This window comes from Oncorhynchus mykiss, chromosome 21 (genome assembly GCF_013265735.2).
Source record: "Oncorhynchus mykiss isolate Arlee chromosome 21, USDA_OmykA_1.1, whole genome shotgun sequence".
In the NCBI taxonomy this organism is placed as follows: domain Eukaryota; kingdom Metazoa; phylum Chordata; class Actinopteri; order Salmoniformes; family Salmonidae; genus Oncorhynchus; species Oncorhynchus mykiss.
In genome coordinates, this window is record NC_048585.1 from 58,042,192 (window position 1) to 58,068,614 (window position 26,423).

Sequence of the window (26,423 nt, forward strand, 5' to 3'; positions counted from 1 at the left end):
TGTGACATCATCAACTCCACAACCCCCTACCCACCTCCACTAGCTGAGGACTCCACTGTGACATCATCATCTCCACCTGCTGAGGACTCCACTGTGACATCATCAACTCCACAACCCCCTACCCACCCATCTGTCCGTATGTCGGACAGTGTGTCATATAAATAAATCAAATACTGGTCAATCTTCCTGATTATTTCAAAGTGGCAACCAGCCATGTGGATAATTTAGTTTCTTTGTTTTCAGAGCAGTTCAGAATGTGCTGTGACATTTCACGTTATCACATATAGCATACACAACAGCCTCTGTCTGAGGTTAACTCGGATAGAACTGTGAGGGACTAAACAAACTGAACTAGAATCATTTGGTGGCACACAGAGGCCATTGATTTACAAGCACGTTATTTAGAATTCATTAAATTCATTAACTGATCAGGAATCAGTTGTCTCCAAAATCCTGTTGGGTGACGATGGGATGGGCCAAGTGGTTATGGATAGGGAGGGAGCATATGGGTGGATAGGGAGCGAGCATATGGGTGGATAGGGAGGGAGCATATGGGTGGTTGGGAGGGAGCATATGGGTGGATAGGGAGCGAGCATATGGGTGGATAGGGAGGGAGCATATGGGTGGATAGGGAGGGAGAATATGGGTGGATAGGGAGGGAGCATATGGGTGGATAGGGAGGGAGCATATAGGTGGATAGGGAGGGAGCATATGGGTGGATAGGGAGGGAGCATATGGGTGGATATGGATGGATAGGGAGGGAGCATATGGGTGGATAGGGAGGGAGCATATGGGTGGATAGGGAGGGAGAATATGGGTGGATAGGGAGGGAGCATATGGGTGGATAGGGAGGGATCATATGGGTGGATAGGGAGGGATCATATGGGTGGATAGGGAGGGATCATATGGGTGGATAGGGAGGTAGCATATGGGTGGATAGGGAGGGATCATATGGGTGGATAGGGAGGGAGAATATGGGTGGATAGGGAGGGATCATATGGGTGGATAGGGAGGGAGCATATGGGTGGATAGGGAGGGATCATATGGGTGGATATGGAGGGATCATATGGGTGGATAGGGAGGGATCATATGGGTGGATAGGGAGGGATCATATGGGTGGATATGGAGGGATCATATGGGTGGATAGGGAGGGAGCATATGGGTGGATAGGGAGGGATCATATGGGTGGATAGGGAGGGATCATATGGGTGGATAGGGAGGGATCATATGGGTGGATAGGGAGGGATCATATGGGTGGATAGGGAGGGATCATATGGGTTTGGTCATTTTAGTGTTTTGTTACTGTATCATTTACGTTCTGTATTTGTTTTTAAGAGTATTGTACGCTTAGGAACTTTCTCTCTCAATATCTTCTGGTATACTTCTCTCTCTCTCTACGGGTCTTGGTTGTTACGTGTAATCTCTTCTCTCCCCCCCCACGGGTCTTGGTTGTTACATGTAATAAATCTCTTCTCTCTCCCTCCCCTCTAATATCTCTGTCTGTACAAGATAAAGAATTTCACAGCCACACAAACTCTAGCCTACATAATAAGTCATCTTACCAGTCACGTGGTTAACAGTAGACTACAATATCTTATAGAAGGAAAGGGACCCTTAGGGGGTTGATATACAAACTATTGGGAATGTAAAACCCACAGACAAACTGGCACGGCAATCACTGAAGAGTCTATGACTGGTCTTTTTTAATGAAAAGGCCAGTTCAGCTAAAGTGTTAGTCTGCCCTGAGTCTGTTCATTGAGAGTAACCTTGTGTACGCACGCGCCTGTGTGTGTGTGTGTGTGTGTGTGCCAGTGTGTGTGTGTGTGTGTGTGCGCCATAGTGTGGGTGTGTGTGTGTGCCAGTGTGTGTGTGTGTGTGTGCCAGTGTGTGTGTGTGTGTGTGCCAGTGTGTGTGTGTGTGTGTGTGCCAGTGTGTGTGTGTGCCAGTGTGTATACGTTTGTGTTTGAGTGCGTACGTGTGTGTGCATGTTGTTATCATCATTTGCGTTTGCGGGGCATATTGCGGGCGGCCTGCTTCCTGTCCCTGCGACTCATCTTCACAGGGTAGTCAGGTTCCTGATTGGCCGGCTCTACCTGCAAAGGCGGGGCTTTGGGGTAGGCCACAGAAGGTCGTTTCTCACTATGCACGGGCTTGTACCTCAGATGGAAGATGAAGGCATTTGAATACCTGGGAGGGAGAGGGGGACATATAGCAGGCACTTTCTTAGGTTTAGGGTTAACACAAAACAGAGAGCAAGAGAGAGAGACAGAGAGAGAGAGAGAGAGACAGAAAGACAGAGAGACAGAGGGAGAAAGACAGAGAAGAGTGAGAGAGAGAGACAGAGAGAAGAGATAGACAGAGAGAAGAGAGAGACAGAGAGAGGGAGAAACAGAGACAGAGAGAGAGAGAGAGAAGAGCGAGAGAGAGGGAGAGAGAGAGACAGAGAGAAGAGATTGAGAGAGACAGAGAGACAGACGGAGAGAGACAGAGAGAGATGGAGAAACAGAGACAGAGAGAGACAGAGAGACAGACGGAGAGCGAGAGAGAGAGAGGGAGACAGAGAGAGAGACAGAGGGAGAAAGACAGAAGAACGAGAGAGAGGGAGAGAGAGAGAGAGAGAAGAGATAGACAGAGAGAAGAGAGAGACAGAGAGAGAGGGAGAAACAGACAGAGAGAGACAGAGAAAGAGGGAGAAACAGAGACAGAGAGAGACAGAGAGAGGGAGAAACAGAGACAGAGTGACAGAGAGAGAGATAGACAGAGAGAAGAGAGAGACAGAGAGACAGACGGAGAGAGACAGAGAGAGAGGGAGAAACAGAGACAGAGAGACAGACAGAGAGAAGAGAGAGACAGAGAGACAGACGGAGAGAGACAGAGAGAGAGGGAGAAACAGACAGAGAGAGACAGAGAGAAGAGAGAGACAGAGAGACAGACGGAGAGAGACAGAGAAGTATACCAGAAGATATTGCCCCCCAACAGCTCTAAGGAACAAGTCCCTCCCTCACCAGGGCAGCATGTTATCTCCTCCAGTGATGCGCAGGGGGCAGTGGAAGGGGTTGATGTGTGGAGGGGAGAGGGTGCCCCCGGTGGCCTGGCTCATCACCTGCTGGCTGCACACACAGCTCAACTCCCCGACCTCACAGAAGTAGGCTGGAACCCTCAGGGACTACAGAGACAGGAAGAACTGTCAGTCACATGGTCAGTCCCACTGGTAGAATGTTGAATGTGGAAGTGGTTGGCGTCAGGAGATATGGAGAGGTTTGAATAACAGCTTGGTAGGGAAGGGGGGGGGGGGGTTGTGGTGTGTGTGTGTGTGTGTTACCTGGAGCCTAGGGAGTGTGCTGAGCCACGACTCCTGAAGCAGGATTGCCGGTCTGAAGCCTGTTGGATGGGCAATGGACACACACACACATTCCAGTTTTCCGTCCTCATGTCCCCTAACACACTTGTCTGCGCTACAGTGCGACTGTTTTACAGTACAGTACTACCCTGTTTTACAGTACAGCACTACCCTGTTTTACAGTACAGTGTTACCCCGTTTTACAGTACAGTACTACCCTGTTTTACAGTACAGTGTTACCCCGTTTTACAGTACAGTACTACCCTGTTTTACAGTACAGTACTACCCTGTTTTACAGTACAGTACTACCCTGTTTTACAGTACAGTGCTACCCTGCTTTACAGTACAGTGCTACCCTGTTTTACAGTACAGTGCTACCCTGTTTTACAGTACAGTCCTACCCTGTTTTACAGTACAGTGCGACCCTGTTTTACAGTACAGTTCTACCCTGTTTTACAGTACAGGCCTACCCTGTTTTACAGTACAGTGCTACCCTGTTTTACAGTACATTGTTACCCTGTTTTACAGTAGTGCTACCCTGTTTTACAGTACAGTGTTTACCCGTTTTACAGTACAGTGCTACCCTGTTTTACAGTACTTTGCTACCCTGTTTTACAGTACAGGCCTACCCTGTTTTACAGTAGTTCTACCCTGTTTTACAGTGCAGTGCTACCCAGTTTTACAGTACAGTGCTACCCCATTTTACAGTACAGTACTACCCTGTTTTACAGTACTTTGCTACCCTGTTTTACAGTACAGTACTACCCTGTTTTACAGTAGTTCTACCCTGTTTTACAGTACAGTGCTACCCCGTTTTACAGTAGTTCTACCCTGTTTTACAGTACAGTGCTACCCTGTTTTAGAGTACAGTACTACCCTGTTTTACAGTAGTTCTACCCCGTTTACAGTACAGTGCTACCCTGTTTTACAGGACAGAGTAAGGAACACTTCCTCCTCTCAGGAGGATCATAAGTTACTTGATAAGAATCAAAGGGCTGTAGTTCAGGAAGAGAAACCAGATCTCCCTTCACTTCCGTCTATTCAGCGATTCAACAATACCGTCAATAACACTGTCAGGAAGCCAACTGCAGACAGACACGTACACAGGAATGTACACACAATGAAGTAGACACACACACACACACACAGCTCACATACAAACAGGACACCCACTCAAGGTCCTGTTTGCATACACATGCACGCACACGCACGCACACGAACACACACAAACACACACACCTCTCCCAACATACAGTATACTCACCAATCACCAGGTCAGGTTTGGGCCCTTGCAGCATGTGATAGGCCCTGCGGTAACCTTTTACCCGGATGCTCCTCCTGTCCAACTTCTCATCCGGGGTGAAGCTGGGGTTAACCAGGTGGACACGGCCGTTCTGGATGAGCAACCCCATGGTGACAGGGGAGAACCGTGTCAGGATCAGGGAACCCTCAAACCACGGCTCTACATCGACTTATAGGAACCACGGCTCTACATCGACTTACAGGAACCACGGCTCTACATCGACTTATAGGAACCACGGCTCTACATCGACTTATAGGAACCACGGCTCTACATCGACTTATAGGAACCACGGCTCTACATCGACTTATAGGAACCACGGCTCTACATCGACTTATAGGAACCACGGCTCTACATCGACTTATAGGAACCACGGCTCTACATCGACTTATAGGAACCACGGCTCTACATCGACTTATAGGAACCACGGCTCTACATCGACTTATAGGAACCACGGCTCTACATCGACTTATAGGAACCACGGCTCTACATCGACTTATAGGAACCACGGCTCTACATCGACTTATAGGAACCACGGCTCTACATCGACTTATAGGAACCACGGCTCTACATCGACTTATAGGAACCACGGCTCTACATCGACTTATAGGAACCACGGCTCTACATCGACTTATAGGAACCACGGCTCTACATCGACTTATAGGAACCACGGCTCTACATCGACTTACAGGAACCACGGCTCTACATCGACTTACAGGAACCACGGCTCTACATCGACTTACAGGAACCACGGCTCTACATCGACTTATAGGAACCACGGCTCTACATCGACTTATAGGAACCACGGCTCTACATCGACTTACAGGAACCACGGCTCTACATCGACTTACAGGAACCACGGCTCTACATCGACTTACAGGAACCACGGCTCTACATCGACTTATAGGAACCACGGCTCTACATCGACTTACAGGAACCACGGCTCTACATCGACTTACAGGAACCACGGCTCTACATCGACTTATAGGAACCACGGCTCTACATCGACTTACAGGAACCACGGCTCTACATCGACTTATAGGAACCACGGCTCTACATCGACTTATAGGAACCACGGCTCTACATCGACTTATAGGAACCACGGCTCTACATCGACTTATAGGAACCACGGCTCTACATCGACTTACAGGAACCACGGCTCTACATCGACTTACAGGAACCACGGCTCTACATCGACTTATAGGAACCACGGCTCTACATCGACTTATAGGAACCACGGCTCTACATCGACTTATAGGAACCACGTCGTCTACGTGAACTAGGTGTGAAATGTATTTACAGAACAACCTGTAGGGGTGTTGTTCAGGGAGGGTGTTGTTCAGGGAGGGGGTGTTGTTCAGGGGGGTGTTGTTCAGGGGGGGTGTTATTCAGGGGGGCGGGGTGTTGGTCAGGGAGGCGGGGTGTTGTTCAGGGGGGATGGGGTGTTGTTCAGGGGGGCGGGGTGTTGTTCAGGGGAGTGGTGTTGGTCAGGGGGGCGGGGTGTTGGTCAGGGGGGCGGGGTGTTGTTCAGGGGGGATGGGGTGTTGTTCAGGGGGGCGGGGTTTTGTTCAGGGGGGATGGGGTGTTGGTCAGGGGGGCGGGGTGTTGGTCAGGGGGGCGGGGTGTTGTTCAGGGGGGATGGGGTGTTGTTCAGGGGGGCGGGGTTTTGTTCAGGGGGGATGGGGTGTTGGTCAGGGGGGCGGGGTGTTGGTCAGGGGGGCGGGGTGTTGTTCAGGGGGGCGGGGTGTTGTTCAGGGGGGCGGGGTGTTGTTCAGGGGGGCAGGGTGTTGTTCAGGGGGGCGGGGTGTTGTTCAGGGGGGGTGTTGTTCAGGGGGGGTGCAGTTCAGGGGGGGTGCTGTTCAGGGGAGGTGTTGTTCAGGGGGGGTGGTGTTGTTCAGGGGGGCGGGGTGTTGGTCAGGGGGGCGGGGTGTTGTTCAGGGGGGATGGGGTGTTGTTCAGGGGGGCGGGGTGTTGTTCAGGGGGGATGGGGTGTTGGTCAGGGGGGCGGGGTGTTGTTCAGGGGGGCGGGGTGTTGTTCAGGGGGGCGGGGTGTTGTTCAGGGGGGATGGGGTGTTGGTCAGGGGGGCGGGGTGTTGTTCAGGGGGGCGGGGTGTTGTTCAGGGGGGCGGGGTGTTGTTCAGGGGGGCGGGGTGTTGTTCAGGGGGGGGGGGGGGGGGGTGCTGTTCAGGGGGGGGGGGGTTGTTCAGGGGGGGGTGTTGTTCAGGTGGGGGTTGTTCAGGGGGAGGGGGTCACCTTCTTCTGCAGAAAGATCTGCTCCTCGTCACTCTCAGGGGGAAGTCCCTCCCCTATGAACACCAGTTCAAAGGTCATGTGCGGCAGGAGAACAGACAATTCCTATTGGTGGAGGGGAGGCAGTAAAACAAAGGCAGGCAGACAGGCAGGCCGGCAGACAGACAGACAGACAGACAGACAGACAGACAGGCAGACAGACAGACAGACAGACAGACAGGCAGGCAGGCAGGCAGGCAGGCAGGCAGGCAGACAGACAGACAGACAGACAGACAGACAGACAGACAGACAGACAGACAGACAGACAGACAGACAGACAGACAGACAGACAGACAGATAGACAGACAGGCAGACAGACAGGCAGACAGACAGGCGGTTGATAGACGTTACTCTGGGTGGGAAGTGAAACAGGAGGGGTCAGTTCTAATCTCTGTGTTTACGCCCTGCTGAGAGCTGAGAGGACCAGACAAAGAGGCCTCACAGGAAGAAGCAGGAGATGAAAGTGATAACACACACACACACGCATACACACACACACACACACACACACACACACATACACACACACACACACTGGAAGAGTAAGTGATTGCAGAAGAAGTGGTGATATGAGCAGGGTGGAAATCCCAGACGTTGCAGTCCTACCCAGAACACCTTGAGACAGTGGAACTCCCTGTAGGAGTCGATGATGTGGATCTTTAGAGACTGCTTCTTCTGGATGTTGAGCTCTGGAACTGAGGAGGGACAAATACTGCACACTCAGTCGTCTTGTCCAGTTAACCTTTCTCTTTGAGACATAACATGATTACACACACACTCTCACACACACACACACAGCTCACACACACTCACAGTCTTGGGGCACCAGCGACGTGATTATGTAGTAGATGGATAGAGGGGAGCTGAGAAGAACAGCTGCAGGAGAGGACAGACTGATACCCCTCCACTCACAGTACTGACTCCACAACACTGAGGAGAGAGAGAGAGAGACAGAGAGTGAGAGAGATAAGAAAGAGAGAGAGAGAGAGAGGGGGAGAAGAAAGAAAGAGAGAGAAAGAGAGAAAGGGGGGAGAGAAGAAAGAAAGAGAGAGAGAGAGAGAGAGAGAGAGAGAGAGAGAGAGTGAGAGAGAGAGAGAGAGAGAGAGAGAGGGGAGAAAAGAGAGAGGGAGGAGAGATAAGAAAGAGAGAGAGAGAGGGGGGGAGAGAAGAAAGAAAGAGAAGGAGGGGAGAGAAGAAAGAGATAAGAAAGAGAGAGAGAGAGAGGGGGGAGAGAAGAAAGAAAGAGAGAGAGCGAGAGAGAGGGGGGAGAGAGGGAGGAGATAAGAAAGAGAGAGAGAGAGATAAGAAAGAGAGAGAGAGAGAGAGAGAGAGGGGGGGGGAGAAGAAAGAAAGAGAGAGAGAGAGGGGGGGAGAAGAAAGAGAGAGAGGGAGGAGAGATAAGAAAGAGAGAGAGAGAGTGGGGAGATAAGAAAGAGAGAGAGAGAGAGGGGAGATAATGAGAGATTTAATGAACATCAGTATTATAACATTGTTTGAAGGTGAAAGTGAGTGATACAACATTAATGGGATTATTGTCCCATTCTGGCTGTAGTTTCTGTTTTACCCAGCGGTTTGGTGACGCTGGGGACTGCATGAGGAGCTGGGCTACAGAGCAGGATGTCTCCCTCCCTTTTCAGGGGTCCAAAGGGCTCACTGTGACCTTAACACATCACATACAGCAGGACAACTTAGTTCATCACTACACAGCAACACTAGTACGTTACTCCACTATAGTAACCCATAGGTACCTTGTCTATGAAGTACAGTGTTGTTACTTTGGTAATAAAAACACCCACCAAATCATCATTATCCAATCAAAACGCTCACCAAATCATCATTATCCAATCAAAACGCTCACCAAATCATCATTATCCAATCAAAACGCTCACCAAATCATCATTATCCAATCAAAATGCTCACCAAAACATCATTATCCAATCAAAATGCTCACCAAAACATCATTATCCAAAACAAAGTGATCTGAGTTGTTGGCTACTGGGCCGTACCAACCTGTGAACCAGTGGGGGTATTGATCTCTGGACTGTTCCACTGTGGGATGGAGCTCATATCTGGGGGAGCGTACCAAGAGGCTCCAGTGTACCCAGTAGCCACTGTCCAGTTTATTCTTATTCAGGAAGTGTTCCAGGTCGAAATCAACAGCTGTCACCTCTGATTGGGTAGAAGAGTGGACGAGAAACCAAGAGAGGAAGAGAAAAGGTGGAGAGGGGGGGGGGGGGGGGGGGGGTTACAGAATGAAAAGAAAACTGTAGCGTAAGATAGGGAGGACACTGAGATAAATAAACATTCAGTAGCACTCTTATGGTTCCTCCTTCCTTGCTGGCCTTAAACACATTCCCTGTCATTTTGTTACTGCACCCCCTACCTGCGGCATAGCTGAATGGCAGCTCGGCAAGTTGTGAGTCGTGGCTCATGTAGCAGGCCAGTTTTTCACACCAGTGCTGGTGACTGGCATCCTCTGGACAGCGGATCTGGTCTGCCTGGGAACACTGGTCAGAGCAGTACAGGACAGCCTTGCACTGTGGACTATGGGACGAGAGAGACACAACAACATACCGGAGAGGGAAAAGAGAGAGGGGAGGGGGGAGTGTAGGAATAGAAAAAGGAAAGAGAGTTGGGGAAATGGAGACAAAGAAAGACCAGGAGATGGACGGATGACAGAAAAACAACCAGACAAAGAAAGACCAGGAGATGGGCGGATGACAGAAGAGCAACCAGACAAAGAAAGACCAGGAGATGGACGGATGACAGAAAAGCAACCAGACAAAGAAAGACCAGGAGATGGGCGGATGACAGAAAAGCAACCAGACAAAGAAAGACCAGGAGATGGGCGGATGACAGAAAAGCAACCAGACAAAGAAAGACCAGGAGATGGACGGATGACAGAAGAGCAACCAGACAAAGAAAGACCAGGAGATGGACGGATGACAGAACAGCAACCAGACAAAGAAAGGGGAAGGAGATGGGCGGATGACAGAAGAGCAACCAGACAAAGAAATGGGAAGGAGGCCGTTCAAAACATGCAGGGAGAAAGACAGAGGAATTGAGAGTGTCGTGTTTGACAATGTGAGAGAGACACTTGTTAGTAAACACTTCCTCAAAAATAGTCTTACATTCTCAGACAGACAATAGCTACTTCCTGTATATCAACAAGCAACATAAAAAAAAACTGACTCTGCAAAGTAACGAATGACCACAAATGCCAATCTCTTTTCCTGCTTAAGCCAAATCCTTCGTCATGACAACCACAAAGAAGCTGGCGAAAGCAACAAAACAACAGTCTGCCAACAAAGCTCTTCTATCCGCACAGAACCAAGGGGGAAGGGAAAAAGTGGGATTTACGGTGATAAAGAAACCTGATAACCCAGCTAATAGGTTCCTGCTGACTTGCAAAAGACCTGAGCCATCTGTTTCAACAGGCCTCAGTAATGCTGAGCTAAGCACTAATCTAATGTAAAAAGCCTCTTAAGCATGGCACCTCTCTGAGAGTCTCAGCTGGTGGTAACCTAGCCCAATGCTGCGTGGGAACATAACCCACTACCAGATACGTGCTGTAAAAGACTATACCTGTGTAATCCTTTGGGACCGTAACATCATTATTGGAGACTTCTAGTTTTACAAATGACAAATCTGTTGAGAACACTACTCTGTTTAGCTTGCCTCCTGCAGGTCGTGTTGCCATGTGCGTTGACTACAAATCACCTCTCTCTTATTCTCTCAGTACTCTCAGGTCTGTCAGGTCACCCAAACACTCTCTCTCTCTGTCTTTGTCTCTGTCTCCGTCTCTCACTGTCTCTCTCTATCACTGTCTCTCTCTATCTCTGTCTCTGTCTCTCTCTCCTCTCTGTCTTTGTCTCTCTGTCTCTCCTCTCTGTCTCTCTCTCTCTGTCTCTCTCTCTCTGTCTCTCTCTCTCTCTCCTCTCTGTCTCTCTCTCTCTCTCTGTCTCTGTCTCTGTCTCTCTCTCTCTCTCTCTCTTCCTCTGTCTGTCTGTCTGTCTCTCTCTCTCTCTGTCTGTATGTCTCTCTCTGTCTCTCTCTCCCTCTCCTCGCCTTACCATGGTTTCAGCTGACTGGGGAAGGAGTGTTTCTTACACACGTGACAGTAGCAGGTCGGAGGCCAGCGCATGCTGAAGGACTCTCCTCCGTCCACCTGCTCCACCTCTGTGAGGCCCCAGTCACCCAGGGCCTGGGGCCACAGAACCACCTTCAGAATGGTGAGGGCCTTCTCACACCTACTCAGCAACCTGGAGGATGAGAGGAGAGAGAGAGAGGGGGGATGAGAGGAGAGAGAGAGAGAGGGGGGATGAGAGAGAGAGAGTGAGAGGGGATGAGAGAGGGAGAGAGACAGAGAGACAGAGAGAGAGGGGATAAGAGAGGGAGAGAGACAGAAGACACGTAGAAAGAGCTATATACTGGGTTAGAAAACAGATATGATATCTTACCAAAAAGAGGCCCTTCGTTCCTTATACTTAGGGGAAAAAAGCTGCTAAGTAGAACCATACAGGGTTCTTCGGTTTGTCCCCATAGGGAAACCCATTTAGGTGCTGGGTAGAACCCTTTTGGGTTAACCAAGAACCATTTTATCATTTGGAGGCCTCCCGAGTGGCACAGTGATCTAAGGCGTTGCATCTCAGTGCATGAGGCGTCACTACAGTCCCTGGTTTGATTCCAGGCTGTATCACATCCGGCTGTGATTGGGAGTCCCATAGGGTGGTTTTTTCCTGGCTTAAGCAGGATAAATTGGATAAGGACAATTGGCCAATTTAAGGCCTTTATTTGAGGACTTAGTTATACCCAAACACAGTGGTGTTAGGAAACTCCTGGTTTACAGGCCACATCAGGCCTGCAAGTCATACTATGCTGGCTTGCAAAGTGATGTGTAATTCATATTGGAATCTAGCCAGAGTTAGAATATACAACAAGTCTAATTGTTAGTCATCTGCAACCTGCATTCAGAATGTCTGCCAGGATAGGGAAGATTGAAAACTGAGATTACCTCAATCATCTAAACTTGAACAACCGTCTCAGTATAACGGGTCCAGTCAACAAAATTACTAACAGATTGGATTAGTTTAGAAAACTGTATGTTATTTATATTCCTGTAGTATAAAATGAATCAACCAATCAATGGACATGCAAAAACACAGATGTTACAGTAAAACAATCCATTCTGAAAATCTCCCTGCAAAAGAGCATGCTGGGAAATATTATGTATGGTTCTATGTGGTACCCTTCTTGACTTCCAAAGAACTCTTGGGATGTTAAAGGTTCTAGGTAGAACCCTTTGCCTTACAAAAGAACCCTCGTCTTCCAAAAATTCTTGGTAGAACCCTATCCCTCCGTAAAGAACCCTTTTAGAACCCTTTTAGAACCCTTTTAGAACCCTTTTGTCTTGAGTTTGTACCTGTGAAGCTTCTTGTCATTGACGTGGAGCATGTGTGGTCTCCGAGGCAACCCGCCAGTCATAGGGGCCTCCATGCAGCGTCTCAGCAGTCCTACCATCTTCTGGATTGTCTCCAGGGCCCCCTTCCCATCTCCACCCGCAGCCTCGCCCCCACCCAGCGCCCCTGCCCAGCCACCGGCCAGCACGTCAAAGCCCAGGGGCAGGCCAGAGGCATCAGTCACCATCAGAACACTATCTCCTTCACTACTTACTACAGAGGGAGAGAGAGAGAAGAGGGGAGGAAGGGTGGGAGAGACAGAGAGACAAAGAAAAAGTTGGTTCGATAGGGGCAATTCTATGGTAATGGTTTACGCTGAGACTGATTTTTCATATATATTTTTTGGCATAGACCTAAAGAGTCTCAGCATAATTCCGTTATCGTGGAATTGACCGTAGGTATAGCGTTTTGGTATTATGGTATGATAGCTTTTTGGATAACAGCTTCAAGAGGTAAGAATGAAATACTCTGTGTGCTACAGTAGATCACGCAGGCTATGCCTAAAGGTTTTACTCACTGAGCTCGGAGGGGTCCAATCCAGTCTGTTCTAGCCGTGGAATAGCTGCAGGTGGCGTTGCAGCGCAATCCAGCAGGTGCAGTATCCAGTACGGTGAGCGGTCCATGTGGTATCGGGGAAAATCGTACCCCCAGAAATCACTATGTGGTTCTTTGCGCCCCCTACGGGTGGTCTGGAAGCAGCGATACCACTGTGCCATAGCCTCCGAGAACTCAATCATCCGGTCACGGTAACCTGACACTAACTCCATCTGAAAATGAGCAAGACGTAGGTCGGTCAAAAAGACTCTAGAGAGAAGAGAGGTAGACCGAAAGAGCACTAGGCATAATACGGAGGAAATGTAAGGGACGTTGTCAACCACAGACAAACGCTTACAGATAGTGAAAACATACATATTATTATTACACCATCATTCTATCCTATTAATCAACTTCCATTAATATAATGTTCTTTACCTTGAGTAGGGCTATATTTTTCGCTTAAATCTGTTCGTTCTTTGGTTGGAAAAGGCCTTCTGTCACCTGTAGCCTAGGTTGCTTTGAGGAATTTGAAAAATGAAAATAAACATGCGACAAAATATGTTGTTTTTCGAAAGCAAAGGCGTCATTGTTTTACGGGATGAGGATTCCAAAAAGGAACACCATGTGTCCCGCAAAAAATGGTCAGTCTATTTTTATTTCTCTAGCCTACAGCAAATATTTTAATGATCGAACAATCCATTTGATTACAAAACATTTCGTCTATCCTCAAAACAATCTTTACGTCAGGCCTTATCAAACATGATCAATTAATCAATATTTTCTACGAAGCGCTATTAAATAAATCACCGCTAGTTGGTGGTGTTGTACTAGATTTCTGCCCTTAAGCGGTAATGTGATTCAGGGTTGTGACACTGGGGGAGTACAGATACTTTTCGTAACAGGTTAGGAGAGTATTTTAGCTAACCCAAAACCCTTTCCTAACCTTAACCTAATTTTCCTAACCTACAACGTTAATTTCCCTAACCTTAACCTAATTTTCCTAACCTACAACGTTAATTTCCCTAACCTTAACCTAAATATCCTAACCTGCCACGTTAATTACCCTAACCTGCCACGTTAATTATCCTAACTGTAACCTAAGTCTCCTAACCTGCCACGTGTTAATTCTCCTAACCGTAACCTAATTCTCCTAACCTGCCATGTTAATTATCCTAACCTGATACGTTAATTCTCCTAACCTGCCACGTGTTAATTATCCTAACCTTAACCTAATTCTCCTAACCTGCCACGTTAATTATCCTAACCTGCCACGTTAATTATCCTAACCTGCCACGTTAATTATCCTAACCTTAACCTAGTTCTCCTAACCAGCTACAAAAAGTCACTTCCAGTCGTAGCTGTACTAGCAGAACCGTGATTCAGGGATACAGGATCGAGGGATTAATACATTTGACACAAACACTGATGCTGCTGTTTTTATTAAGCAAAATAAAACATCAAATGTGGATGGAGTCTTTGGCCACAATTGTTTCATACAGCATAAAAAAAAACATTCTGTTAGGATGAAAAAAGTGGCATTGTTGGTGAATGTGGTTACGATTGGCTGCTGGGCTCGTCAGACACGGACCGGATGGCGATCAGCGCTTGGACCAGGAACTCCCTGTGGGCGGGGTTAATGGTCATGTGTCGCTGCACAGCCCAGCGGAGGATGTCCACCTTTCGCCTCAGACTCTCACACTCCCTCAGCTGGGCTAGTTGCCAGATCAGCCTCTCCCTCTCATCTCTCGCCACCTCACTTTCCTCCTCATCCTCCTCCTTTACAGGAGGGGGGCAGCGGAACAGCGGGGGCTCGGCGATGTCATGGCAACAGAGTAGGAAGAGGCAGTCTTTGGAGGCACAGAGAGAGCGGGCAGCACGGGGCACCTGGGGGAAGAGAGAAAGAGGACAGATACAATAGTTAAAGATGACAGTACCAAATATAGGTATTCTTCTTTGGCATTATGGCGTTCACACAGTTTGTGCATGCCGCCACCTACTGTGTAGGAGTGTATGGTCGATCACGTTAGATTATTTTTATTTTTTAACTAACCCTCCACTATTTCATTTATTTATTTTTTTAACAGCTCATTCCACGTCTTTGACCCTAACTGATCTTACACCAGGCTGGGAGGACGGGAGGCTGGGAGGCTGGGAGGATGGGAGGATGGGAGAACGGGAGGCTGGGAGGACGGGAGGCTGGGAGGACGGGAGGCTGGGAGGATGGGAGGACGGGAGGCTGGGAGGACGGGAGGACGGGAGGCTGGGAGGACGGGAGGCTGGGAGGACGGGAGGGTGGGAGGACGGGAGGCTGGGAGGACGGGAGGACGGGAGGGTGGGAGGACGGGAGGCTGGGAGGACGGGAGGCTGGGAGAACGGGAGGCTGGGAGGATGGGAGGATGGGAGGACGGGACTCTTTCGTTCAACACAGTGTAACTCTTCCACAGTAAAACCTCGTACACCCGAGTACTTTTCTACAGTTGGCACCACAACATCTAGTTTCTGTCATTTATGTTTCATTTCTGCAGTACAGTTGATATGCTAAGAAGCCAACCTTGCTGAAGCACAAATTATATCACTCTGTATTGGCCTAGGCAAAACTACTCACACTTGACCCATCATCCTCTACTCTCTTCACTGCCTCAGCATATGTGAACTTCTGTTCTACTCTGACCCTGCCAACCTCAACCTGTCTCTCTCGCACCAGGCACTTCTGATCCCCAGCAACATGGGTATCCCCACAATTGACACACACTGTTTCCCCCCCCCCCCCCGATACAACACATTCCTTTGTCCCATACCCTCCTGCACACTTCTCACATCTTGGAATGTCCCTCCTCCACACTGCTGCAACATGACCATGAGCTTGGCATCTGAAACACCTCAGTGGGTTCGGCACAAAAGCTCTCATTGGAATAACTGACATTTCCTATCATGACTTGGTCAAGTAAATACTCTGCTTCAAAACTCAAAAGGACTATAACGGCGTCTTCTCAGTTTCACTACGCTTGCCAAACAGCAGGTGTCACAGACACAGGGAATCTTCCACTTTAGTTGCACCACCTCAACACTTAATTCCACCTCAGTGATCACTCCTTTCAAAGGCGCCCTGCTCCGGAGAAGTCACAGGTTTTGTCCTGAGGCCTGTGATGTGAAGTGCCCGCTCCCTCTGGGCCTAAGAAACACCAAGTCCAATTCAAGCTACCTTCACCGATTTGAACAGTATCCACATTCTTTTCTACCCAGCCTGAGACTACATATGGGTCAGTCAAAATGTAGGGATCCACTTTCTACAAAAGTTCCACTCCCACTGGGCAAGAATCATCCTTTGCATGACCATAGGGAGGAGGCTGGGACTCTGAGGTCTTCTCCACACCTCCCACCGCAGGTACAGTGATTCATCCTCATTCTTATCAGGTTAAATTTCTGAGACAGCAGAATACAGTTTGTACTCAACATTCTTCCTCAACACACATCTTCCCTCTGCACTGGGCTCTTCTCCTTCTTCCTCGCTGTCCATAACCACGTTTATCCATTCACCTTGCTCATGCAGAGCCTTCATCCGCTGTATTGTTTGCAGATCAAACACTGATGGCCTTTCTCCAATACTCAACATCTGTTCCTGAGCACAATTTACTAGGCTGGGTATCTCTGGCCTCTCCATGCTTCCAATTTACCATCTCTGGCCTCTCCATGCCACCCAAATTACCATGCCTGGCTATGTCTGGCCTCTCCAAGCTCGCAAAATGTGAGCTACTCTGCATCAAAGAGCAGCGTCCGTCCCACTCCTCCTGTCGCAGTGCCTGATGGTCAATCCCAAACATAGGTTTATAGCTAGCTAGGTACAGTTGAAGTCAGAAGTTTACATACACCTTAGCCAAATACATTTAAATTCAGTTTTTCACAATTCCTGACATTGAATCCAAGTAACAATTCCCTGTCTTAGGTCAGTTAGGATCACCACTTTATTTTAAGAATGTGAAATGTCAGAATAATAGTAGAGAGAATTATTTATTTCAGCTTTTATTTCTTTCATCACATTCCCAGTGGGTCAGAAGTTTACATACACTCAATTAGTATTTGGTAGCATTGCCTTTAAATTGTGTAACTTGGGTCAAACATGTCGTGTAGCCTTCCACAAGCTTCCCACAATAAGTTGGGTGAACTTTGGCCCATTCCTCCTGACAGAGCTGGTGTAACTGAGTCAGGTTTGTAGGCCTCCTTGCTCGCACACGCTTTTTCAGTTCTGCCCACACATTTTCTATGGGATTGAGGTCAGGGCTTTCTGATGGCCACTCCAATACCTGGACTTTGTTGTCCTTAAGCCATTTTGCCACAACTTTGGAAGTATGCTTGGGGTCATTGTCCATTTGGAAGACCCATTTGCGACCAAGCTTTAACTTCCTGACTGATGTCTTGAGATGTTGCTTCAATATATCCACATAATTTTCATGATGCCATCTATTTTGTGAAGCGCACCAGACCCTCCTGCAGCAAAGCACACCCACAACATGATGCAGCCACCCCTGTGCTTCACGGTTGGAATGGTGTTCTTCGGCTTGCAAGCCTCCCCCTTTTCCCTCCAAACATAAAGATGGTCATTATGGCCAAACAGTTCCATTTTTGTTTCATCAGACCAGAGGACAGTTCTCCAAAAAGTACGATCTTTGTCCCCATGTGCCGTTGCAAACCGTAGTCTGGCTTTTTTATGGTGGTTTTGGAGCAGTGGCTTCTTCCTTGCAGAGCGGCCTTCCAGGTTATGTTGATATAGGACTCGTTTTGCTGTGGATATAGATACTTTTGTACCTGTTTCCTCCAGCATCTTCACAAGGTCCTTTGCTGTTGTTCTGGGATGGATTTGCACTTTTTGCACCAAAGTACATTCATCTCTAGGAGACAGAACGCGTCTCCTTCCTGAGCGGTATGACGGCTGTGTGGTCCCATGGTGTTTATACTTACGTACTATTGTTTGTACAGATGAACGTGGTTCCTTCAGGGATTTGGAAATTGCTCCCAAGGACGAACCAGACTTGTGGAGGTCTACAATTATTTTTCTGAGGTCTTGGCTGATATTTTTTTATCTTTCCCAAGATGTCAAGCAAAGAGGCACTAAGTTTAAAGGTAGGTCTTGAAATACATCCAGGTACACCTCCAATTGACTCAAAAGATGTCAATTAGCCTGTGACTCCAACCTAAGTGTATGTAAACTTCCAACTTCAACTGTAATTAACCAATCAAACAGCTAGAAAATTAACCAATCCGACACCTAGATTATTAACCAATCCGACAGCTAGATAATGAACCAATCCGACAGCTAGAAAATTAACCAATCCAACAGCTAGATAATTAACCAATCAAATGTCCAGAGTGAGATTACAAAGAGTGCAGCTTTACTTTGATGTTCAGTTTGATGAACACAGCGCTTCCCTTGGAGCAGCCGGGCAGTCGGCGGCCTCCTCCACAGCCACAGCCCTGTACTTCCTTCACTCCAGACTCCCCTTGCAGCAGGGCGAGCGAGTGGTTCAGTCCACACCACACCTCCACTGGAGTCATGGACAGTACCACCTACAACAGGGGAGAGGGGGAATTGTTACCTGATGGATTTTGATATTACGGTGTAGAGAAATGTAGTTTCAACTGGAAACTGGACAGAAAGGTGTATAAGGGAGGAAGCACAGACACACACCTCCGTGGGTTCGCCGCGGTCTATCTTGTCTCCTGTGCCAAGCTGTCCGTAGCGGTTGCTGCCCTGCATGAAGACTCGGCCACAATCGTCCAGCAGGCACAAGTGGCTCAGTCCCAGAGAGCACTTCACCACCTAGCAGAGGTCAAAGGTAACTCCGTTGTAGGTTTGAATCCTGCATGCATGGACCATATATACTAATATACCATATATGCTAATTAATATACCATATATACTAATATACCATATATACTAATATACCATATATACTAATATACCATATATACTAATAGACCATATATACTAATAGACCATATATACTAATATACCATATATGCTAATTAATATACCATATATACTATTAGACCATATATACTAATAAACCATATATACTAATATACCATATATACTAATATACCATATATACTAATAGACCATATATACTAATAGACCATATATACTAATATACCATATATGCTAATTAATATACCATATATACTAATAGACCATATATACTAATAGACCATATATACTAATATACCATATATACCATATATACTAATATACCATATATACTAATAGACCATATATATACTAATAGACCATATATACTAATATACCATATATACCATATATACTAATATACCATATATACTAATAGACCATATATACTAATAGACCATATATACTAATATACCATATATACTAATAGACCATATATACTAATATACCATATATACTAATATACCATATATACTAATAGACCATATTATACTAATAGACCATATATATACTAATAGACCATATATACTAATAGACCATATATATACTAATATACCATATATACTAATATACCATATATACTAATAGACCATATATATACTAATATACCATATATACTAATATACCATATATACCATATATACTAATATACCATATATACTAATATACCATATATACTAATATACCATATATACCATATATACTAATATACCATATATACTAATAGACCATATATACTAATAGACCATATATACTAATATACCATATATACTAATAGACCATATATACTAATAGACCATATATACTAATATACCATATATACTAATAGACCATATATACTAATAGACCATATATACTAATATACCATATATACTAATAGACCATATATACTAATATACCATATATACCATATATACTAATAGACCATATATACCATATATACTAATAGACCATATATACTAATAGACCATATATACTAATATACCATATATACTAATAGACCATATATACTAATAGACCATATATACTAATATACCATATATACTAATAGACCATATTATACTAATAGACCATATATACTAATATACCATATATACTAATATACCATATATACTAATAGACCATATATACTAATATACCATATATACTAATATACCATATATACTAATATACCATATTATACTAATATACCATATATACTAATATACCGTATATACTAATATACCATTTATAGAAATATACCATATATACTAATATACCATGTATACTACACAAAGGTGCTATCTAGAACCTTAAAAGGTTATTTGGCTGTCCCCGTAGGATAACAAAAGTGTTCTACCTGAAACCCAAAACTGTTCTGCCTGGAATATCCTCTGGCGAAAGCTGAAGAACCCTTATCAAAACCATTTTCTCTAAAGGTGTACCTGTAGACAAACGTGTATATGGTGGAAATGTATCTTTGCACCTTGTATGGCAGGGAGAGCGGCAGAGGGGTGTGGATGTCATGGGGATCGTAACCCTGCTGGGTCCCAATGAACTGACGATACACACCAACAGAGTGCACCTCCAAATAGACTGAACCCTCACCTGAGAAAGAGAGAAAGGGATTTATGACACATTTTTATACCAGCATGGATGGAAAACCTCAACGTAAGAAGCATTGTTGAACGCAGAAACTGTCATATACTGAACTCAAGCTTCTTTTCAATGGAGTTTTCACAGAAAACTAACTGTGCTGTGATATTTACCTGTGAGGTAGAGGATGCTGCTGTAGCTGGAATGGACCTGAGCGATGGGCAGGTGAGGCAGAGAGATGCTGATCTTCTTCAGAGCCAGCTGCACGGTGTAGGAACGGGGCGTGTTCAACAGGGTCTCATTCACAGACAGAGAATAGACCTTCCCAGAATCTGAGGGTGGAAATGGAGAGATACAATTCAGAGAAACAAGTTGTTAATTTACTGGCTTTCATTTATATGTCAGGGACCTTTTAAACTATTTACAGTGTCTACGGAAAGTATTCAGACCCCTTGACTTTTCCTACATTTTGTTACGTTACAGCCTTGTTCTAAAATGGATTACATAAAGGGGACTGGGAGACTAGTCAGGTTTGAAGAGGGAGGACTGGGAGGCTAGCCAGGTTTGAAGAGGGAGGACTGGGAGACTAGTCAGGTTTGAAGAGGGAGGACTGGGAGACTAGTCAGGTTTGAAGAGGGAGGACTGGGAGGCTAGCCAGGTTTGAAGAGGGAGGACTGGGAGACTAGTCAGGTTTGAAGAGGGAGGACTGGGAGACTAGTCAGGTTTGAAGAGGGAGGACTGGGAGACCAGTCAGGTTTGAAGAGGGGGGACTGGGAGACTAGTCAGGTTTGAAGAGGGAGGACTGGGAGGCTAGTCAGGTTTGAAGAGGGGGGACTAGGAGACTAGTCAGGTTTGAAGAGGGGGGACTGGGAGACTAGTCAGGTTTGAAGAGGGAGGACTGGGAGACTAGTCAGGTGTGAAGAGCGGAGACTGGGAGACTAGTCAGGTTTGAAGATGGGGGACTGGGAGACTAGTCAGGTTTAAAGAGGGGGGACTGGGAGACTAGTCAGGTTTGAAGAGGGAGGACTATGAGACTAGTCAGGTTTGAAGAGGGAGGACTGGGAGACTAGTCAGGTTTGAAGAGGGGGGACTAGGAGACTAGTCAGGTTTGAAGAGGGAGGACTAGGAGACTAGTCAGGTTTGAAGAGGGAGGACTGGGAGACTAGTCAGGTTTGAAGAGGGAGGACAGGGAGACTAGTCAGGTTTGAAGAGGGAGGACTGGGAGACTAGTCAGGTTTGAAGAGGGAGGTCTGGGAGACTAGTCAAGTTTGAAGAGGAAGGACTGGGAGACTAGTCAGGTTTGAAGAGGAAGGACTGGGAGACTAGTCAGGTTTGAAGAGGGAGGACTGGGAGGCTAGTCAGGTTTGAAGAGGGGGGACTAGGAGACTAGTCAGGTTTGAAGAGGGGGGACTGGGAGACTAGTCAGGTTTGAAGAGGGAGGACTGGGAGACTAGTCAGGTGTGAAGAGCGGAGACTGGGAGACTAGTCAGGTTTGAAGATGGGGGACTGGGAGACTAGTCAGGTTTAAAGAGGGGGGACTGGGAGACTAATCAGGTTTGAAGAGGGAGGACTAGGAGACTAGTCAGGTTTGAAGAGGGAGGACTGGGAGACTAGTCAGGTTTGAAGAGGGGGGACTAGGAGACTAGTCAGGTTTGAAGAGGGAGGACTAGGAGACTAGTCAGGTTTGAAGAGGGAGGACTGGGAGACTAGTCAGGTTTGAAGAGGGAGGACAGGGAGACTAGTCAGGTTTGAAGAGGGAGGACTGGGAGACTAGTCAGGTTTGAAGAGGGAGGTCTGGGAGACTAGTCAGGTTTGAAGAGGAAGGACTGGGAGACTAGTCAGGTTTGAAGAGGAAGGACTGGGAGACTAGTCAGGTTTGAAGAGGGAGGACTGGGAGACTAGTCAGGTTTGAAGAGGGAGGTCTGGGAGACTAGTCAGGTTTGAAGAGGAAGGACTGGGAGACTAGTCAGGTTTGAAGAGGGAGGACTGGAGACTAGTCAGGTTTAAATAGGGGGGACTGGGAGACTAGTCAGGATTATTTAGGGTGGACTGGGAGACTAGTCAGGATTATTTAGGGTGGACTGGGAGACTAGTCAGGATTATTTAGGGTGGACAGGGAGACTAGTCAGGATCAAGGGAAAGATGAACGGAGCAAAGTAAAGAGAGATCCTTGATGAAAAGCTGCTCCAGAGCGCTTTAGAACGACCCTAATCGAACCCGATCGAACATCTCTGGAGAAACCTGAAAATAGCTGTGCATTGACACTGCCCATCCAACCTGACAGAGCTTGAGAGGATCAGCAGAGAAGAATGTGAGAAATTCCCCAAATACAGGTGTGCCAAGCTTGTAGCGTCATACCCAAGAAGACTCGAGGCTGTAATCAATGCCAAAGGTGCTTCAAGTACTGAGTAAAGGGTCTGAATACTTATGTGAAAATGTGCAAAAAAAATGTGTAGATTGATGAGGGGAAAAAACTATTTAATCAGTTTTAGAATAAGGCTGTAATGTAACAAAATGTGGAAAAAGTCAAGGGGTCTGAATACTTTTCGAATGCACTTTATATTTAAATCAAATGTAATCCCTGATGTTTAATTTATGGTGTGGCATTCAGTTGTAAAACTCCCCACATCAAACTTTCAATTGAAAATCCATTTGAATGGATTTTCAATCAACCAATCAGACCATCTGATGTTCAGAGACACTGACCAGTGAGCAGCAGCAGGACCCTGTTGACCTCGGAGCCGGTGAGGCGGAGCTGTATGAAGGTCAGGGAGGGGTGAAAGGTCATCCGGAACACCCTCTGGCTGGTGTCCTGCTGGTACACTTCCACACAGTCACACCGCGGAGGGGTGAGAGGGGGGGCCGAGCCGAGGGCGCCGGGCCAGCTGGGGGGTACGGCCTCTGCACCACTGTTAGCACGGCTCACCAGGACGTATATGTACTGACGGAAGGAGTTGTCGCTACGGGGATCCACGGCAAACTATGAGTGGAGGAGCGAGAGGAACAGAGAGAGAGAGAGAGAGAGAGAGAGAGAGAGAGAGAGAGAGACAGAGACAGACAGAGAGAGAGAGAGACAGAGAGAGAGAGAGAGAGACAGACAGAGAGACAGAGAGAGACAGAGAGAGAGAGAGAGAGACAGAGAGAGAGCGAGAGAGACAGAGACAGACAGAGAGACAGAGAGAGAGAGACAGAGAGAGAGAGAGAGAGACAGAGAGAGACAGAGAGAGAGAGAGAGAGAGAGACAGAGAGAGAGAGACAGAGAGAGAGAGAGAGAGACAGAGAGAGAGAGAGAGAGAGAGACAGACAGAGAGAGAGAGAGAGAGAGACAGAGAAAGAGAGAGTGTGTGTGTGTGTGTGTGTGTGGGGGGGTTTATAAAGTGTTCAAGCTAAAGTTTAACTTCCTGTTGGGTGTCCCACCCAATGTGCTACCCTCCACCTTCTTTCCTCTTACTTCAATACTAGAAATACTGGCTAGCTAAATAGTTTGAGAATTGATCATGCCCCCCCCCCACTCACATCTTTGGCATTCTGACACAGCACAGTGTGGCGTGAGGCCCTCCTCCAAGTCATGTGACCGCGGAGCGATGATGTCGCGGCGTTGCGCAGCAGGAAGACGGTGCCCTGGTAGTCAAACAGCAGAAGGTGGTCGCGGGTTGGCAGGGACCTTCTGTAGCCCAGTGCCAGGGGAGGAACAACGGCCAGGGACACAGAGGGACCCCCGGACCTGCACCACTGGGGAGTCCGGGACCACCCACTGCCCAAACGCTGCATCTGGAGGCCCTGGGAGTCTGTGGGGATGTAGAGAGAAGGTCTTGAGTGGGACGGATTCAATAGGTCATTGTTATATTTTGTTGATTTGATCTCACGTTTCATTTTCTGTTTTCTCAGGAGACTGTGTTTTCATATGTGATGGTATCATTCGTAGTGGTCAAAGGATGATGAACAACAAAATATAAACTCAACATGTAAAGTGTTGGTCCCATGTTTCATGAACTGAAATAAGAGATCTGAGACATTTTCCATACGCCCAAAAAAACGTATTTCGCTGAAATTTTGTGCACAAATTTGTTAACATCCCTGTTAGTGAACATTTCTCCTTTGTCAAGATAAACCATCCACCTGACAGGTGTAGTATATCAAGAAGCTGATTAAACAGCATGATCATTACACAGGTGCACCTTGTGTTGGGGACAATAAACGGCCACTCCAACGTTGTTTTAGAGAATTTGGCAGTACGTCCAACCGGCCTAACAACCGCAGACAACATGTATGGTGTGGTGTGGGCGAGCGGTTTGCTGATGTCAACGTTATGAACAGAGTGCCCCATGCTGGTGGTGGGGTTATGGTATGGGCTTGCATAAGCTACGGATAATGAACACAATTGCATTTTATCGATGGTAATTTGAATGCACAGAGATACCGTGACGAGATCCTGAGGCCCGTTGTTGTGTCATTTATCCACCACCATCACCTCATGTTTCAGCCTGATAATGCACAGCCCCATGTCGCAAGGACCTGTACACAATTCCTGGAAGCTGACAATGTCCCAGTTCTTCCATGGCCTGCATACTCACTAGACATGTCACTCCACTGAGCCTGTTTGGGATGCTCTGGATCAACGTGTATGACAGAGTGTTCCAGTTCCCGCCAATACCCAGCAACTTCGCACAGCCATTGAAGAGGAGTGGGACAACATTCCACAGGCCACAATCAACAGCCTGATCAACTCAATGTGAAGGAGATGTGTTGCTCTGCATGAGGCAAATGGTGGTATATCTGTATTCCCAGTCATGTGAAATCCATAGATTAGGGCCTACATGAATTTATTTCAATTGACTGATTTCCTTATATGAACTGTAACTCAGTAAAATGTTTGAAATGGTTGCATGTTGTGTTATGTGTTATATGTTATTTCAGTGTATATTCAAACATAGCACAATCCATTTGATTAAAGTACAACAGACTCTGTCTCTCCCTCTATTCTTACATTTCAAGATGGCTGTCCTTCGCCACTTGTTGGGCGGGGCAGCGGAAGGCTGCTGCGTCCCCGTTGCCTGGCGATGGCAGAGCCGTCTCCAGAGGGAGGAGCTTAGGCTCAGCTGGTGGTAGGTGCTGCAAGTGGCTCCAAAGGCGATGACGTCACTGACTGACACTCTGGACAGAATCTCTTCCAGCTTGGGTGTGATTGGTTGGAGATCGAGATCAGTTTATGAGCAGAGACACAGCAGAGACCATCATAGCACAATGTTCAAATCCATGTTCTGACAGTGGTTAGTTAGATTGACGGTTTACGTAACAAATGAAACAACGAGAAAGTTACACTTCCTGTATGTGATCAAATGTGTGCATTAGGTCTAGCTTTGCACTTGACCATTTTAAATTATACTCTACCACACAGTGTGATGTGGTTATCTCACCAGCTCAGGTGGCAAAGAGTGAATAGTGATACAGTGTTCTACAGCATCCTCAGTTGGTGGGTTAGTCCTTCTCTTCTTTGGCTTGAAACATAGAAGCACACATTTTCACCTTTCTTTTTTTTACAATATTCTATCTCTGGTGTTTCCCTTTCAGAAATACTGTACTTATCTCAACGTACCTTAGGTGGCGCCTCAGCTCTGTCGTATCCACACGCAAAGTTGGAACGGAGCTTTCCGGCCTCTTTATTTGGCCTCTCATCCATTTCTTATTAAAAAATGTTTGGATTTTATCTTTTAAAAATTTTAAGCGGTTCCTCCTTCGCATGTGTGCAAATATTTGAAGTACATTTTTCAGAATGTCTGTTCTTTTGAGCCAGTGTTCTAGAAGTCGTCACGGTGAACTTTGTTTTTGGAATCATAAGCTATTGTTGCGTGATTGTAGAACTTTGGTGATGACCCATTGTGACGACCCATTCTGTTTCCTTCCGAAACAGTGGATCCTAAACTTTGACTTATTGTGTACCCCTAATAAGCCATATTATCT

At 46.8% G+C, this 26,423-nt stretch overlaps 3 protein-coding genes across 3 annotated transcripts; all 3 read right to left on the minus strand.

The window, feature by feature from the left end:
• Positions 1 to 1,464: 1,464 nt before the first annotated feature.
• On the minus strand, positions 1,465 to 10,793 carry LOC110500948 (zinc finger MYND domain-containing protein 15-like). The gene is made up of 10 exons (XM_036958278.1): positions 9,313 to 10,793; positions 8,940 to 9,098; positions 8,494 to 8,589; positions 7,743 to 7,859; positions 7,536 to 7,624; positions 6,894 to 6,995; positions 4,605 to 4,734; positions 3,323 to 3,381; positions 3,006 to 3,166; positions 1,465 to 2,187 (listed from the first exon to the last, which is right to left on the minus strand). The coding sequence occupies exons 1-10, from the start codon at positions 9,359 to 9,361 to the stop codon at positions 1,998 to 2,000; spliced, it is 1,152 nt and encodes a 383-aa protein (XP_036814173.1). The 5' UTR covers positions 9,362 to 10,793; the 3' UTR covers positions 1,465 to 1,997.
• A 140-nt stretch (positions 10,794 to 10,933) lies between these two features.
• LOC110500947 (zinc finger MYND domain-containing protein 15-like) lies at positions 10,934 to 13,892 on the minus strand. Its single transcript, XM_021578452.2, has 4 exons — positions 13,361 to 13,892; positions 12,906 to 13,155; positions 12,352 to 12,601; positions 10,934 to 11,191 (listed from the first exon to the last, which is right to left on the minus strand). The coding sequence occupies exons 2-4, from the start codon at positions 13,153 to 13,155 to the stop codon at positions 10,999 to 11,001; spliced, it is 693 nt and encodes a 230-aa protein (XP_021434127.2). The 5' UTR covers positions 13,361 to 13,892; the 3' UTR covers positions 10,934 to 10,998.
• A 463-nt stretch (positions 13,893 to 14,355) lies between these two features.
• LOC110500946 (F-box only protein 24) lies at positions 14,356 to 26,142 on the minus strand. Its single transcript, XM_036956527.1, has 9 exons — positions 26,059 to 26,142; positions 25,450 to 25,669; positions 23,979 to 24,250; positions 23,169 to 23,442; positions 20,636 to 20,794; positions 20,353 to 20,474; positions 18,609 to 18,740; positions 18,317 to 18,487; positions 14,356 to 14,809 (listed from the first exon to the last, which is right to left on the minus strand). Exons 1-9 carry the CDS (start codon positions 26,140 to 26,142, stop codon positions 14,480 to 14,482), a joined length of 1,764 nt encoding a protein of 587 aa, XP_036812422.1. The 3' UTR covers positions 14,356 to 14,479.
• Positions 26,143 to 26,423: the final 281 nt, after the last annotated feature.

Coding starts and splice junctions, on each gene's coding strand:
- LOC110500947 (XM_021578452.2), bottom strand. CDS start 13,155: ATGGAGTTAGTGTCAGGTTACCGTGACCGGATGATTGAGTTCTCGGAG. Junction 12,602..12,905: donor ATTGGACCCCTCCGAGCTCA/GTGAGTAAAACC, acceptor CTCCCTCTGTAG/TAAGTAGTGAAGGAGATAGT. Junction 11,192..12,351: donor AATGACAAGAAGCTTCACAG/GTACAAACTCAA, acceptor CTCATCCTCCAG/GTTGCTGAGTAGGTGTGAGA.
- LOC110500946 (XM_036956527.1), bottom strand. CDS start 26,142: ATGGATGAGAGGCCAAATAAAGAGGCCGGAAAGCTCCGTTCCAACTTT. Junction 23,443..23,978: donor TGTGTCAGAATGCCAAAGAT/GTGAGTGGGGGG, acceptor CTCCACTCATAG/TTTGCCGTGGATCCCCGTAG. Junction 14,810..18,316: donor TCATCAAACTGAACATCAAA/GTAAAGCTGCAC, acceptor CTCTTCCCCCAG/GTGCCCCGTGCTGCCCGCTC.
- LOC110500948 (XM_036958278.1), bottom strand. CDS start 9,361: ATGAGCCACGACTCACAACTTGCCGAGCTGCCATTCAGCTATGCCGCA. Junction 7,625..7,742: donor GTCGCTGGTGCCCCAAGACT/GTGAGTGTGTGT, acceptor GTCCCTCCTCAG/TTCCAGAGCTCAACATCCAG. Junction 3,382..4,604: donor CAAACCTGACCTGGTGATTG/GTGAGTATACTG, acceptor CCCATCCAACAG/GCTTCAGACCGGCAATCCTG.